We start from the raw sequence: 13,854 nt of genomic DNA on the forward strand, positions 1-13,854 counted from the left end.
ATTCCCATCCAGCTTAGAGCCTGTAGCGATGAGGTGGTTTAACGGTTTGAGGGAAGGTTCCATCGATTCCTTCAAGGAACTCACTCAAGCATTTGGATCCCGTTTCATTACGTGCAGCAGGGTTCCTCGGCCTTTAGCTTCCTTGCTATCCCTGTCTATGAGAGAAGGAAAAACCCTGAAAACATATTCGGACAGATATTGGGAGATGTTCAACTAGATAGATGGTGATTTTGATGATGTGGCCATCAACACTTTCAAGCTCAGCCCACCTGCCGAGCATGGCTTAAGGAAGTCTTTGACTGGGAAACCTATTACAAGTATCAGCCAGCTCATGGATCGGATTGATAAGTATAAGAAAGTTGAGGAGGACTAGCAGCAGGGTAAAGGAAAGAGCAAGGTTATCCCTTAGGAGAGGAGGGATTATAGGTCAGACCACTACAACAATGACAGACTCCAGAGGGATTTTGCTAAGTAGTCTGGGCCTGCAACTTCTCAAGCGGTTAACACCGTATTCCGAGAACTAGTGCATCAAGTTTAGGAGAAAATAAAAAATGAGCCATACTTCAAATGGCCGAACAAGATGAGTGGAAACCCTTTGAGGCGTAACCAGAGACTTCACTGCCAGTACCACCAAAAAGGGGGACACACCAACGAGGACTGCAAAACATTATGGAACCACTTTGAGCAACTGGTTAAAGAGGAAAGGTTGCAACAATTTCTATACTAGCCCAACGGATAAGGAGGCCAGTCAAGATCAGGGGCTCAAGGGGATGCTCTTTTAAGGCCTCCTTTAGGAACAATCAATGTCATCTTTGTGACACCCAGGAGAATCGGTTCTCACCCTTCTAGGGTGATGTCTATAGCTGGGCATTCAGTCGAGGATGCTAACTCTGAGCTGAAGAGAGCTAGAGTGGAGGTCCGGCCATCGTTGAGTTTCTTAGACAAAGACATGATTGGAACCATCGAACCATATAATGACGCTTTGGTGGTTAACTTTAGAATAGGGGGGTATGATGTGAAGAGAGTAATGGTAGACCAGGGAAATTGTGTAGAAGTCATGTATCCTGACTTGTACAGAGGACTAAACTTAAAACCTAAAGACCTGACAACCTACGATTCGCCCCTGGTAAGTTTTGATGGGAAGCTTGTTACCTCGAAGGGCTAGATTAGGTTACCTATACAGGCTGGCTTAGAGGTAGTGGAAGTGGACTTCATAGTGGTGGATGCATACTCCCCCTACATGGCCATTGTGGCCAGACCCTGGCTTCATATCTTGGGTGCTGTTTCTTCAACTTTACAACAAAAGGTAAAGTATCTGTCTGGAGACCGGATTGAGGAGTTGGTAAGGAACCAATCCATGGCTAGGTAGTGCCTTGTGTCTACAATTTTACATCAACCAGCAGCTAAGTCCTCGACCTCGGTTAAGGAAGGTTTATAGCAGTCAAAGTCTCTAGAATTACCCCCAAAGGGGCCAATCAAGGAGTTGGTGATATTTCTCAAGAGGAACGTTGATGTATTTGCTTGGAATACTTACGAAGCTCCGGGGGTGGATCCGAGCTTCATCTGTCATCATCTAAATGTTAATCCATCCATCACTCCCAAGAAGCAACTGCCTCGATGCTCGTCCAATGATCACTCTGATGCCGTTGGAGATGATGTGAAGAAGCTCAAGCAAGCAGGGGCTTTCAAGGAGGTTTTCTACCCTGAGTGTTTGGCCAATACTGTGATGGTAAAGAAGAAGAATGGAAAATGGCGAGTGTGTGTAGACTTCACAGATTTAAATAAGGCTTGCCCAAAAGACCCCTTCCTTATGCCTAGGATCGACCAGTTGGTGGATGCAACTGTAGGCCATTCTTGGATGAGCTTTTTAGATGCCTTTCAAGGGTACCACCAGATACCACTAGCTCTGGATGATCAGGAAAAAACGGCTTTTGTCACTCCCACTAGAAACTACTATTACAAAGTGATGCCATTCGATTTGAAAAATGCAAGATCTACCTATCAAAGGATGATGACTAGAATGTTTGAACCAAAGTTAAGCAAGAGTATTGAGGTTTATATAGAGGATATGGTGGTGAAGAGTAAGGTGATGTCCAAGCACATAGGAGACCTCAGGAACATTTTTGAAATTCTGAGGAAGCACAAGTTGCGCTTTAACGCTTCCAAATGTTCTTTTGGTGTGGGGTCATGCAAATTTTTGGGCTACATGGTTACTCATCGCGGAATTGAAGTTAACCCCGATCAGATGAAGGCAATCAATAGCTTACAACCACCACAGAATTCCAAGGAAGTCTAGAAGCTTACCGGAATGACTGCTGCCTTAAACCGATCTATCTCTCGATCAGCGGATAGATGCAGACCCTTCTTCCTATTGATGAATAAGTGGATGGGATTTGAGTGGACCAAAGAGTGTGCCTTACCTTCCAGTAGCTTAAGGATTACCTCTCTTGGCCACCAATCATGTACAGTCCTAAGGTGGACGAGGTCCTGTTCACTTAAATTGTTGTGGCCCTCCATGCCGTGAGCTTGGTCTTGATACGAGTTGATGGCGGCATATAAAGGCCAACCTATTATATGAGCAAGTCACTACATGAGGCCGAAGTTAGTTATCTGCCATTGGAGAAAGCCATCTTGGTGGTGGTATATGCTATACGTAAACTCCCCCATTATTTCTAAGCACATACGGTAGTTGTCCTAACTCAGCTTCCGCTCAGAGCTCTACTCCGAAGTGCTAATTACACGAGGAAGATTACTAAATGGGGGACAATCCTAGGGGCTTTCAACATCAAATACATGCCTTGTACTTCTATCAAGGGTCAAGTCTTCATGGATTTGGTAGCCGAGTTTGCTGAATCCCCATTGGAAGTAGAAGCAGAAAGGAAAAACATGGATGGAAAATCAATTGGCGTGATCTCCTAACAAGATCCCCTATCCTGGAAAGTATACGTTGATGGTGCAGCGAACCAGAAGGGATCCGGAGTGGAACTAGTTCTAATATCCCCCGAAAAGATCACCATTGAGAAGTCATTAAGATTGGGATTCTCGGCCACAAATAACTAAGCCGAGTATGAGGCTCTGCTGATGGGAATGGCCACAGTTCAAAAAATGGGCAGAAAGGCCGTGGAGATGTTCTTGGACTTGAGATTGATCATTGGCCAACTGAAAGGAGAGTTTGAAGCCAAAGATGAAAGAATGCGAGGGTACTTGTGTCAGGTCAAGCGTTTGCAGTCAGGTTTTAAATCTTTCAACCTATTGCACATCCCTAGAAGTGGAAACACACATGCAGATTCCCTAGCCACCCTTGTAACCTCCTCGGCGTAAAGTTTACCCTAGGTCATCCTTGTAGAAGACTTATGCAAGCCCATAGAGGCGAATAAGGAGGTGGTTCATGTTCACCAAGTTAGAGTGGGGCTTAGTTGGATGGACCCCATAATACTATTCTTGAAGAAGGATATCCTGCCCAAGGAGAAGTCAGAAGTTGACAAAGTACAAAGGAAGGCTCCTCGGTTTTAGTTGTCTGAGGACCAGAAATTGTACAAACGCTCTTTTTCTGGGCCATACCTTCTATGCATACACCCCAAGGCAACGAAATTACTCCTTGAGGAGTTACATGAGGGGATTTGTGGAAGCCACACTGGAGGAAGATCCTTGTCACACAGAGCCATCACTCAAGGCTATTGGTGGTCAAACATGTAAAAGGAAGCATAAGAATATGCAAGGAAGTGCGACCAGTGTCAAAGATTCGCACCAAACATACACTGACCAGGAGGAGTCCTTAACCCACTATCCAGCCCTTGGCCATTTGCTCAGTAGGGCTTGGACATTGTCAGCCCTTTCCCCAAGGCAGTAGGGAACAAGAGGAATTTGCTAGTCGGCACGTACTACTTCATTAAGTGGGTTGAAGTTGAGCCCTTAGCTAATATTAGGGATGTGGATGCCAAGAAGTTTGTTTGGAGAAACATTGTCACACGGTTTGGGGTCCCTCATACCCTCATCTCGGACAATGGCCTTCAGTTTGATAGCAAATCTTTTAGAAGAAACTGTTGTGACCAAGGAATTACGAATATGTATTCTACTCCAACTTATCCCCAAGGGAACGGGCAAGCCGAGGTTGTTAACAAAGTCATAGTGAATGGACTCAAGAAGAGGCAGGATGATGCGAAGGGAAAATGGGTGGAAGAACTATCACACGTCTTGTGAACGTACTGAACCACGCCTCACAAGTCAACTGGGGAGACTCCCTTCTCAATGACTTATGGAGCTAAAGCTGTTATCCCTTCAGAGACTAGCTTCCCAATGCTAAGAACAAGTTTTTTTGATCCGAGCTGTAATAATGGATTACTAGAAAAAAGCTTGGACCTGATTGAGGAGAGAAGAGAAAATGCAATGGTCCAATTGGCATACTATCAACATAGGCTCAAGCAAGATTACAATGCCAAAGTGAAGCCGAGACCGTTATCACCTAGTGACTTAGTGCTGAGAAAGGTCCTAGGTACCGCTAAGAACCCAACATGGGGAAAGTTAGGGCCCAATTGGGAAAGACCATATCGCATCACCTCAGTGGCTAGTATAGGAGCATATTTTCTGGAAGACTTAGATGAGCATGTAATACCGCTCCCTTGGAATGTAAACAACCTGAAAATGTATTGTTATTAATGAAAGTTTCATTTGTCAATATGTTCATTTGTTGTATTAAGGCATTGTACTTCCCTTTATTCATTCTTTCCAAGTATTAAACAGAACCTTAGTCATGCCTGGCTCCTCAGACCACATGTTTTGGCCAAATTAATACTTGTTGACATCTTTATATAAGTGTTTAAACAGAACCTTAGTCATGCCTGAGTCCTCGGACTAGATATTTTGGGGAAATTAAAACTTTATGACATCTTTATAAGTGATTAAACAGAACCTTAGTCATGCCTGAGTCCTCAGACCAGATGCTTTGGAGAAATTAACACTCTATGACATCTTTATAAGTGACTAAACAGAACCTTAGTCATGCCTGAGTCCTCAGACCAGATGCTTTGGGGAAATTAACACTCTATGACATCTTTATAAGTGATTAAACAGAACTTTAGTCATGCTTGAGTCCTCGGACCGGATACTTTGGGGAAATTAATACTCTTTGACATCTTTATAAGTGAATAAACAGAACCTTAGTCATGCCTGAGTCCTTGGACCAGATGCTTTGGGGAAATTAACACTCTTTGATTTCTTTATAAGTGATTAAACAGAACCTTAGTCATGCCCAAGTCCTCGGACCAGATGCTTTGGGGAAATTAATACTCTATGACATCCATCCATTCTTTATAAGTATTAAATAGAACCTTAGTCATGCCTAAGTCCTCGAACCAAATGATTTGGGGAAATTAACACTCTTTGACATCTTTATAGGTGATTAAACAAAATCTTAGTCATGCCTGAGTCCCCAGACCAGATGCTTTGGAGAAATTAACACTCAATGACATCCATCCATTCTTTATAAGTATTGAACAAAACCTAAGTTATGTCAGGCTCCTCTGTGATATCTATTTGTTAAGACAGGCCCAATATTATAACCAACTCCTTAGATTGGTAGCTCTGAGTAAGTTAATGTCCCTAATTATTTATCTAAGTGTTGAGCAGTGTGAAGAATATCTCTCCCTTTTTATACTTTACAAAGTTTATTACTTATCCTTGCTAGATTCAACTTTCGTTGTCGGTACTTAGTCAAATCACTTACACTCGTAGTAGAACATTGTTGTTAGTTTTTGTTAAATCTAAAGTGGTAACAGTTCAAGTTTATCTGTAATAACAGTAGGCTTGAAAGCATATAAAGACACAAGAGATGGAAAAAAAAGTCCATTCATTAATCAAAAGAAGGATACATTACAAGTGGAGGCAAAAGCCACAAGAAAATAAAATGACACACAAAAAAAAAATATATATATATATATATATATATATATATTTATATTTATATAACAAAGAAAAATCCTACAACTATTTCTCTGTTGGTTGAGGGCCCTCTTTGGAATCAGCTGCCTTAAGCTTAGCATCCACAACCTCAAACTTAGACTCAACTACTTTAGCCTGGGAGACTACATCTTCAATGGTAAGGGCATCCTCAAATTGAGTATCTTTGGCTGAGGGCAAGACCTCCTTACCCTTACCTACCCCTGTGGAAGCTTTAGCACCAAGAATGGGACCTTGGATACTGGAGACCTGCTCAGGAGGAGGGAGGGGTAGAGTAGTGGAAGGGAGGTCCGCTGGAGATTCTCAGATATGTTCGAGGAAGATTATGCTCTCAGCCTTCCTCAGCTCAAAGTCAGCAGGGACCCATGCACTGTTAAGCGCCTCTATCCAAGTCTTAGTGTAGTAATCCCTACACACTCCGGCCAACTCCTCAGCCAACTTGATCTCTGTATCCTCCACCCCACGTTCATAAGAGGCCCTCTCTGCAGCTTCAGTAGTCTCTTTGGCCACCTGAGCAGCCTCTATAGCTACATCCTTCACCTTCTGCAGCTCGGCCCTGAGATCCAGAACTTGTTGTTTCTAGGTGGCCAACTCTAGTTCCGTTGTGTAGAGCACCTTACGCTGATCCTTAGATTGGGCTTCAACGTTTTTTAGACCAGCCAGGGCACTCGAACTTTCCCTTTCGGCGATGGTTAGTTTCTTGCCCTACTCTTTGTGCTCTTCTTTCAGTGCCCTAAGAGCCTTCTCAACCTTAAGACAGGATTGGGTCTCAACTTTAACCTTGTCACAGGCATTCCTAACCCACTTCTCGGCTACATAAATTTGCTGGATAACCTACGTAGAAGTAGCAAAGGGGGCCATAAAAGATATATACATATATGAATAAATGCACATCTTAGTATATAACAAAAAAGGATGTTAATTGACTTACCATCGCGAGGTCCCTCTTCAATGACATAAAAAGGTTCGGTTGCTGAGTGCGCCTGAGGCCCTCCATATCCCTGGGGAGGAGGAGAGGTTACTCTAAGGCCTCGGCAAGGAGGGTGGCATGCCTTCTTTGAGACTCCCAGATCGTGGCGTCCCAAGGAATGGGAGCACCCTCCATCTCTAGTCGAGGGGCCCACGTGCATAACCCTCGGCGTACTTCAGCACCACCGGACTCCTTACGACTCTCCACGGAGGGATCCCTTTTATCTCTAATGTTTTTGGGCTGTTTTACCCCTTTCGTGGGAGCCACCTCACTCTCCTCCACCTCTTGCACTTCTTACACCTTCCTCTTCCTCTTTAGATCCAGATTGGGGAGTAGTCCCACCGTGGTCACAAGGAGAGGAGGAGGGGGTAGACTTGGAGGAACTTGGGTCTTGAGGACTTCTTTAAAAGATGACCCCTAGTTCCTGTTGGCCAGTAGACCCTTTAAGCTGGTCCTTGGCTTTAAGTCCATGTCTTCTTCTTCCTCTTCTAAACTTGTATCAACCCGAGCAGTTATTAACCTCGGAGAATGGGCAGCAGAAAATCTATCCAAATCAGCCTCAGAGTTCGAGAGCTCTATCAGCCTTTCTGGCACTTCACCTTCCTCCTCAAGGTGGAATTAGTCGATCTCGGCCTCAAGGGATAAGGGTGCAAAAGCTGTCTCCTCCCTTAGAGCAGCTACTTCCTAAAGGACGCGTTGAACGGGCAGCTCAACAGGTGGAAGGTCTCTCCGAGCCAAAAACCCCGGCTTAGAGATGTCAATGTGTGCTAGCCTAAGATCACCAGCCCTTATTGCCTGGCCTATGTCTAGAAATATGCGAGATAAGGGCTCGTAATCCAAAATTAGGTGGGCGGCTTGTAACTGTCTATCTTTGCTTATGAATATCTCAGACCTCAGCAATTTGTTGAGACCAGGTACGTTGACAAGACTGAGTCTCAGTGTGACGTGGTTTTTATCTATAAAAACATCCGAGGAAGAAATTGTGGTTATATAAATAAAAACTATTATCCGAGAAGGCGATATGTTAAGGTAGAGTTATAATAAAATAAAATAAAATAAAAAGTATATAAGAAGACTAAAATCCTTGCTAAAGGACCTAATCCTAGGATACCCCACCTGGTTTTCCTATCTGAACTGGTCAGTGAAGACCGTCGTGCCACTCCCCGGAGATGATCAGATAATCATCCTTCAAGCCCTTGTTGGACTTAGGAAGGTAGGATATCAATCTAACAACATTGGACCAGGACTTGAGGTAATATCCCACGCTGGCAAGGGAATGGCACTCGTACAAGTGAACGACAAGTGAGTGTATCAAATCCTGAACCTTTAGGAAAATCTTTTGGGAGTTTCTTAAGGAAAAGAGTTAAGGAAACTTAGGAGTGCAAAGGGTTTTGTGAGTTTGGGTGCTTGAAATCTCTGGAGAACTTGAAAATTTGTAAAGTAAAGCGAAAATGATTTCCCTTAAGGCTTTATATAGAGGGTGAAAATGAGTGGGAGTTATCCCGCTTAAAATTCCAAGAAAAAGATCAACCATTGGATCTGTGCCTCACCATTAGATCTGGGGAACAAAGCGCCGCCGGGAGCAATTAATAGTGCCTCGCGGACTTCGAAGCATCAGTGGAAATTATGGGGCGCGTAAAAAGGCACTCCCCCATGTGTAGATTAATGGATCAAGTATAATTAACTCTTAAAAATTCAAAACCCCAATTTTCTCCTTGAATGAGAGGAAAAAACTGGAGTTTTGAGGGGTTATTGTAGGATTAAGGGCCCAAATTATATATTGGGCCTTGGGCTTATCCGAGAGTGTGGATGGTTTGAGGAGGAACGAATGGTAATGGATGGTTCAGGCTCAGGATTTAATGAGCAAGATACAAATCGGAAGACTATCTAAAGAGGAATATCTCCTCAGATACGATAAGTACAACTCAAATATGTATTCCAATGATCAGAGTGACCTTCCATGAAGCTCTAGTGATAAGGACATGCATCATGAATATACGAGAAGGAGGAGAACCCAAAAAATATCTAAAGAAAAGCTGCTACCACCGCATTGAATGCACTGCAGCTACTTTTCTGACCACATTTATGTGGAGAAGACTCCTAAACAGTGCTGCTTTGGCTACCACAACTCATAAAAACCAAAGAGAGTGTTTGATGGGACAGACACTCAAGTAAGGTCTTAAATAATCAACAAGTGTAGGACCAAGATGGTCCAAAGAGAGCTATATAATGTAAGAGACCCTCCATGAGGAAGGGATCGAGAAATCAAAAGGAAAATACTGTAGCAATCAGGAGCAAATCTTGTAATCAAACCTAAGAGAAATATATAAGTGTTGTGCTCCTCGGATATTGTCGAGGGCATTTTTCTTCAACATAAACCCGTTTATTTTCATTCTTTTGTCATTTCAATCTACCTTAGCATTGGTTTGAATCATTAAAGCCCAGTTTTTCTAACCTACTCTCTACAAATTCATTGTTTTGGGCTTTTTTGGCCTAAGTTCATATACCTTTTGGGATAGGAGTTCAAATCAGGTCCTTACAGTTATATAATGAATACATATTGTGTAAGATTAAGTTTTTATAAAAAAAAAAAAAAAAAAAAAAAAAAAAAAAAAAAAAATCATATATAAGTCCAAAATTAATTGAATGAAATATTATAGATGACTATGCAACTAATATAAAAGGAGATGCCTAAAAAATATAAAGGGGTTTTGCATAATTAAAGTGCATATTTAAATGAAAAACCTTGAATTCAATAATTTAAAAAATAATCGAATGCTTGTTTAAGTGGTAACCTCAATGTAACAGTTAAGAATTATGAACAACCCAAATTACTAAACATTAAAAAATAAAAGTAGATAAACTTGTATAAGAATTGAATTTTTGTCTTTGAAAATGAGGGAGGAGGCACCGAATTTCACCCTATCAAAACCAAATGTGTACATATAAACTTCAAGAAATTTTTTTGAGAAAAACTCAATACTAAGAGTATTGTTTGATTGAGTGCTTCGAAACCTCAAGGAAACTCCCTAAAAATAATAATAAAAAAACAACATGAATAATAAATGAAACAAAATTGGGAATTTATTTTTTGAAGCAAAGAGGGATTGAATTAGAGAGAAAAAAAAAAACAAAAAAAACAAAAAACAAAAAAGAAATAACCCTAAAAAATGATAGATACTTGGACGTTCAAAATATTAATAAAAAAAGTTATGAATCTAGCCTTATTACTTATAGTGACTTGAAAATCTAAAGATGAGATTCATGGTATAATAAAACTATTATCCATAATCATTCCTATGCGGTCACGGATCTAAAAAGGTCCCAAGGGCCCAAAGTTTATGGGCTTGGGCCTAGGGATTGAGGCTCGCTTCAATTAATTTGTTCAGAGATGGACATGACAAACCAACTCATGGATTCCTAGGCCTGGGGTTTGGATTAGGATGAACAACAAAGAAAAAAGACAAGGAGGGGATACGTAAAGGAAGAAGAAATTTTTATTACTAATCCCTTGGTATGGTCGAGGAAGTTGTCTTTCAACATGCTACAATACAATTTATAGTTCATAAACTCTTCTTGCTCTCTCTCTAATTTTTTGATCCCTTTGCTCAATGGGGTTTCCCTTCCTTTTATAGTAGTTTGTTTTCCATCCTAACCTTCCAACTGTAGGGTGGTGGTTGCTCTTCAGATACTTGTCTCATCTCCTCTTTTTGGGGGAAGTGTAAGGAGAGTTGTAGGTTGTCCAAGCACTATTTAGGTATCATTTCCCCCTATTAATGCAGTTGTTCTGGTTGGTGCAGAGCATTTAATGTGGAGCTAACGGGTGCTTCCCTAGCTTGCTTCCCCCTTTTTCCTCTTTGGTGCCCACCTGTGGGCATCCTCCTTAGTCTAGGTCCCCTGGTTCATCGATAACCCATCTCACCCTCCTTGGGAGATGGGTGGATCTTTCTTGGTCGGACTGACGATCTTGTATCTGCCTACCCGACCTATACACTCCTTGGGCTCGGCCCATTAGCACCTCCGTCCTCAGAACACCCCCCACAATTCCTATACTTATCCAACAAACAAAATTTCAACCACGGTAAACTTCAACAAATAAAAAATAAAAATAAAAAGTTGATAAGAAGTTGTTTCTATTTAAAACAATAATTTTAAGTTGTGAAGAAGTTGATATAAGCCAAAAAAATATATATATATATAAGGAATTTATTTTAAAATCAAATATCGTAAAAATCAAGTTTTTATTATTATTATTTTTTTGGTTGAGAAAAACCATAAATTAAAAATCAAGTTGTTAATGTTAATTACAAATTTCTTTTTTCCTATTATACCATAAAAATAAAGTTGTTAACATTAATTACAAAATTCTTTTTTTCTTGTTATACCGTAAAAATTAGGTTGTTAACGTTATTAGCTTTTTCTTTTTGTTTTTGTAATCCAAAAATTTGATATTTATCCAAAAAAAAAATATTTTAAAAAAAGTAGATAACAAATTTATTATCAATTTCTTCCTCTGCGTATATCCTCCCTCCTCCCAATGAAAGTGGTTTTTTTTTTTTTTTTTTTTTTTTTTTTTTTTTTTTTTAATTCATGGGATTAGCTATACTTCTATGTAAACAACTACACATTTTAATATACAATAGGAGAAGAAAATTTATATATATAAATATATATATATTTTAAATCTGAAAAAAAAAAAAATTCTTCAATTTAGTAAAGCCACTTGGTGCAACTACGGCTTCTAAGCCCAATTTTATTATGTAGTATATGATATGATATTATCAATTTGACCAAAAAAAAAAAAAAAAGGAAAGCATAAGAAAATGAGCTAAAAAAGTTGTACATGCAAGACGAGAATGAGAAAAAAAAATTTATTGAATACATTTTCTCTTTTTCCATAGCACCATACATAATGAAAATAATCACATTCACATCCCCTAGCATTAGACTTCCCAATTCCTTTTTAGGGGTATATCATCATATCTGCAAATTGCAACTCCCCAAATTTTTTTCCCTTTTTCATAGTGTACTAAGCCGCTTATTTCGTTATCTATAAAAATGAAAAATGAAAAAGGGAACAAACAATGGAAGGGAACAATCTAAAATTATAAAATTTACAAAAATTTCCAAGAAAATGGAGGTCTCAGATATCATTATTTTTTAAGCCAATTCAAGTTGATATCTTCTTTAGCCACCATTATGTTTAAACCAGAGAAACTTTCCTTGATTGGCTCCCATAATTTGGCCCTCTCTTCGTCACATACCACAAGCTTCAACTGCTTGAGATGAACAGTTGATGGTGGCAACTGCTTATGCAATTTCAAGCACTTTTCCATGTGTAGCTCTTTCAAATTATGCAACTCACCAATGCGTTTTGGCAACTTGATAATGCTTAGGCAATCAGATATGTCAAGGATGTGTAACTTATGGAGACTTCTGATTGACTTTGGCAACTCTGACAATTCGATACAAGATCTAAACCTTAGCACTTCTAAATTCACCAACTTTCCAATTCCTTCAGGCAATGCAGACAACTTATGACAATTGGTGATGCTGAGTTTTTTTAGGGAGGAAACCTTACACAACCATGTAGGCAATTCTACCAGATCCTTGCAATAGTCAATGTTTATCTCCATTAGACTTTGCAATGAATCTGAAACCTGTATAGTAGAATTCCCGAAAGCTTGACCAATATTACACATAAATATGGATATTTTCTTCACACTTCTCAATGGTATAGGGGCATTGCAAAGGGAATGAATTGAAAACTTCTCTAATCTAATTCTCTTTAGATTGGAGAGAGACTTAAGTAGCTGAAAATTGCTTAATTCAGCTGAAGAAGAACCATAATTAGTGATAATTATGACCTTCAGTTCAACCATTTTCTCCAGAAACTCGGGTAAGGTGTAATTCCTTGTTTGAAAATTCAGAACTAAAGCCTCAACTTTGGGTGCTTGAACGTTGCGCCAACTTGATGAAAACGATTCATCTGCAAAAAAACATAATATGGTGTTACAAGATACTCATTTGTAGGTTACGTACTGAAGGGGTAAAAAATAGCATGACGAACCTTCGCGACATTGGGCCTGACGGATCCTAGCCCATGGGCTGGCAATAGGAGAGAGCCTAGGGCCTAGCATGGCTTAAAATACTTGTTACACATGTTTGAAATCTGAGAGAATCCTAAAGGAAATCAGAATCCTAGTGCAAGGATAATTCTAGGAGATACACGCTTAATGAAAGACCCACTCTACAAGAAAATGTTTTGCTCATCACGTTTGGGATTACTCAAGTAGAGTCCTATAAGGAAAAGACTTTTACGTCAAGAAAAAAAGGCCTACCTTCTACTACTATAAAAGCCCGAATACCCTCACAAATCAAGATACGCGTAATTTACCCTCTCTAGCATTCTAGATTTGTGAGAATAATTCTAACTTGACATTCGGAGGGTATTTGGCCGGCACCACACCGGTGCTCTCTGTGAGGTCTTCTATTATTTTGTTGTGCAGGTCTACTTTGAGTGCGCGAGTGCTGTGCGACCTATTGGTGATTTTTTTGGCATCAACACGTACTGTGTGCATGTGTGTGTGTTTTAGTCTGAGAGAAAATGAACTAACCAGTTGAGATAGATAATAAGCGTGCATTGATGAGTTGTTGCTCCTGTTTCATCCACATTGGTAGTTTGTCTCCACTTATGTCCACAATCAGTCTTTCCCTTTCTGTTATTGGCTCCTGGCTGCTCAAATAGATAGCTAGGTCTCTAAGAACATCATGTTGTGTGACAAAGTCTTCAGTTTCACTGTAGTAGTTGCTGACCGCACTCACGTCTTTCCTGGTGAATGGCCAAAAGTATAAGCTTTTAGAAGAGATTAAAATTCTTCAATCCTCGCATAAGAAAAAATATGTATTTCATGACAATCGAACACAAA

General features: G+C 40.2%; 1 protein-coding gene across 1 annotated transcript; it reads right to left on the reverse strand.

Moving 5' to 3' along the window:
* Positions 1 to 12,078: 12,078 nt before the first annotated feature.
* Positions 12,079 to 13,610, reverse strand: LOC115953043 (probable disease resistance protein At5g66900). Its single transcript, XM_031070480.1, has 2 exons — positions 13,543 to 13,610; positions 12,079 to 12,914 (listed from the first exon to the last, which is right to left on the reverse strand). The coding sequence occupies exons 1-2, from the start codon at positions 13,598 to 13,600 to the stop codon at positions 12,079 to 12,081; spliced, it is 894 nt and encodes a 297-aa protein (XP_030926340.1). The 5' UTR covers positions 13,601 to 13,610.
* Between the last annotated feature and the right edge of the window lie 244 nt (positions 13,611 to 13,854).

Source organism: Quercus lobata, chromosome 1, assembly GCF_001633185.2.
Source record: "Quercus lobata isolate SW786 chromosome 1, ValleyOak3.0 Primary Assembly, whole genome shotgun sequence".
NCBI classification, from domain to species: Eukaryota; Viridiplantae; Streptophyta; class Magnoliopsida; order Fagales; family Fagaceae; genus Quercus; species Quercus lobata.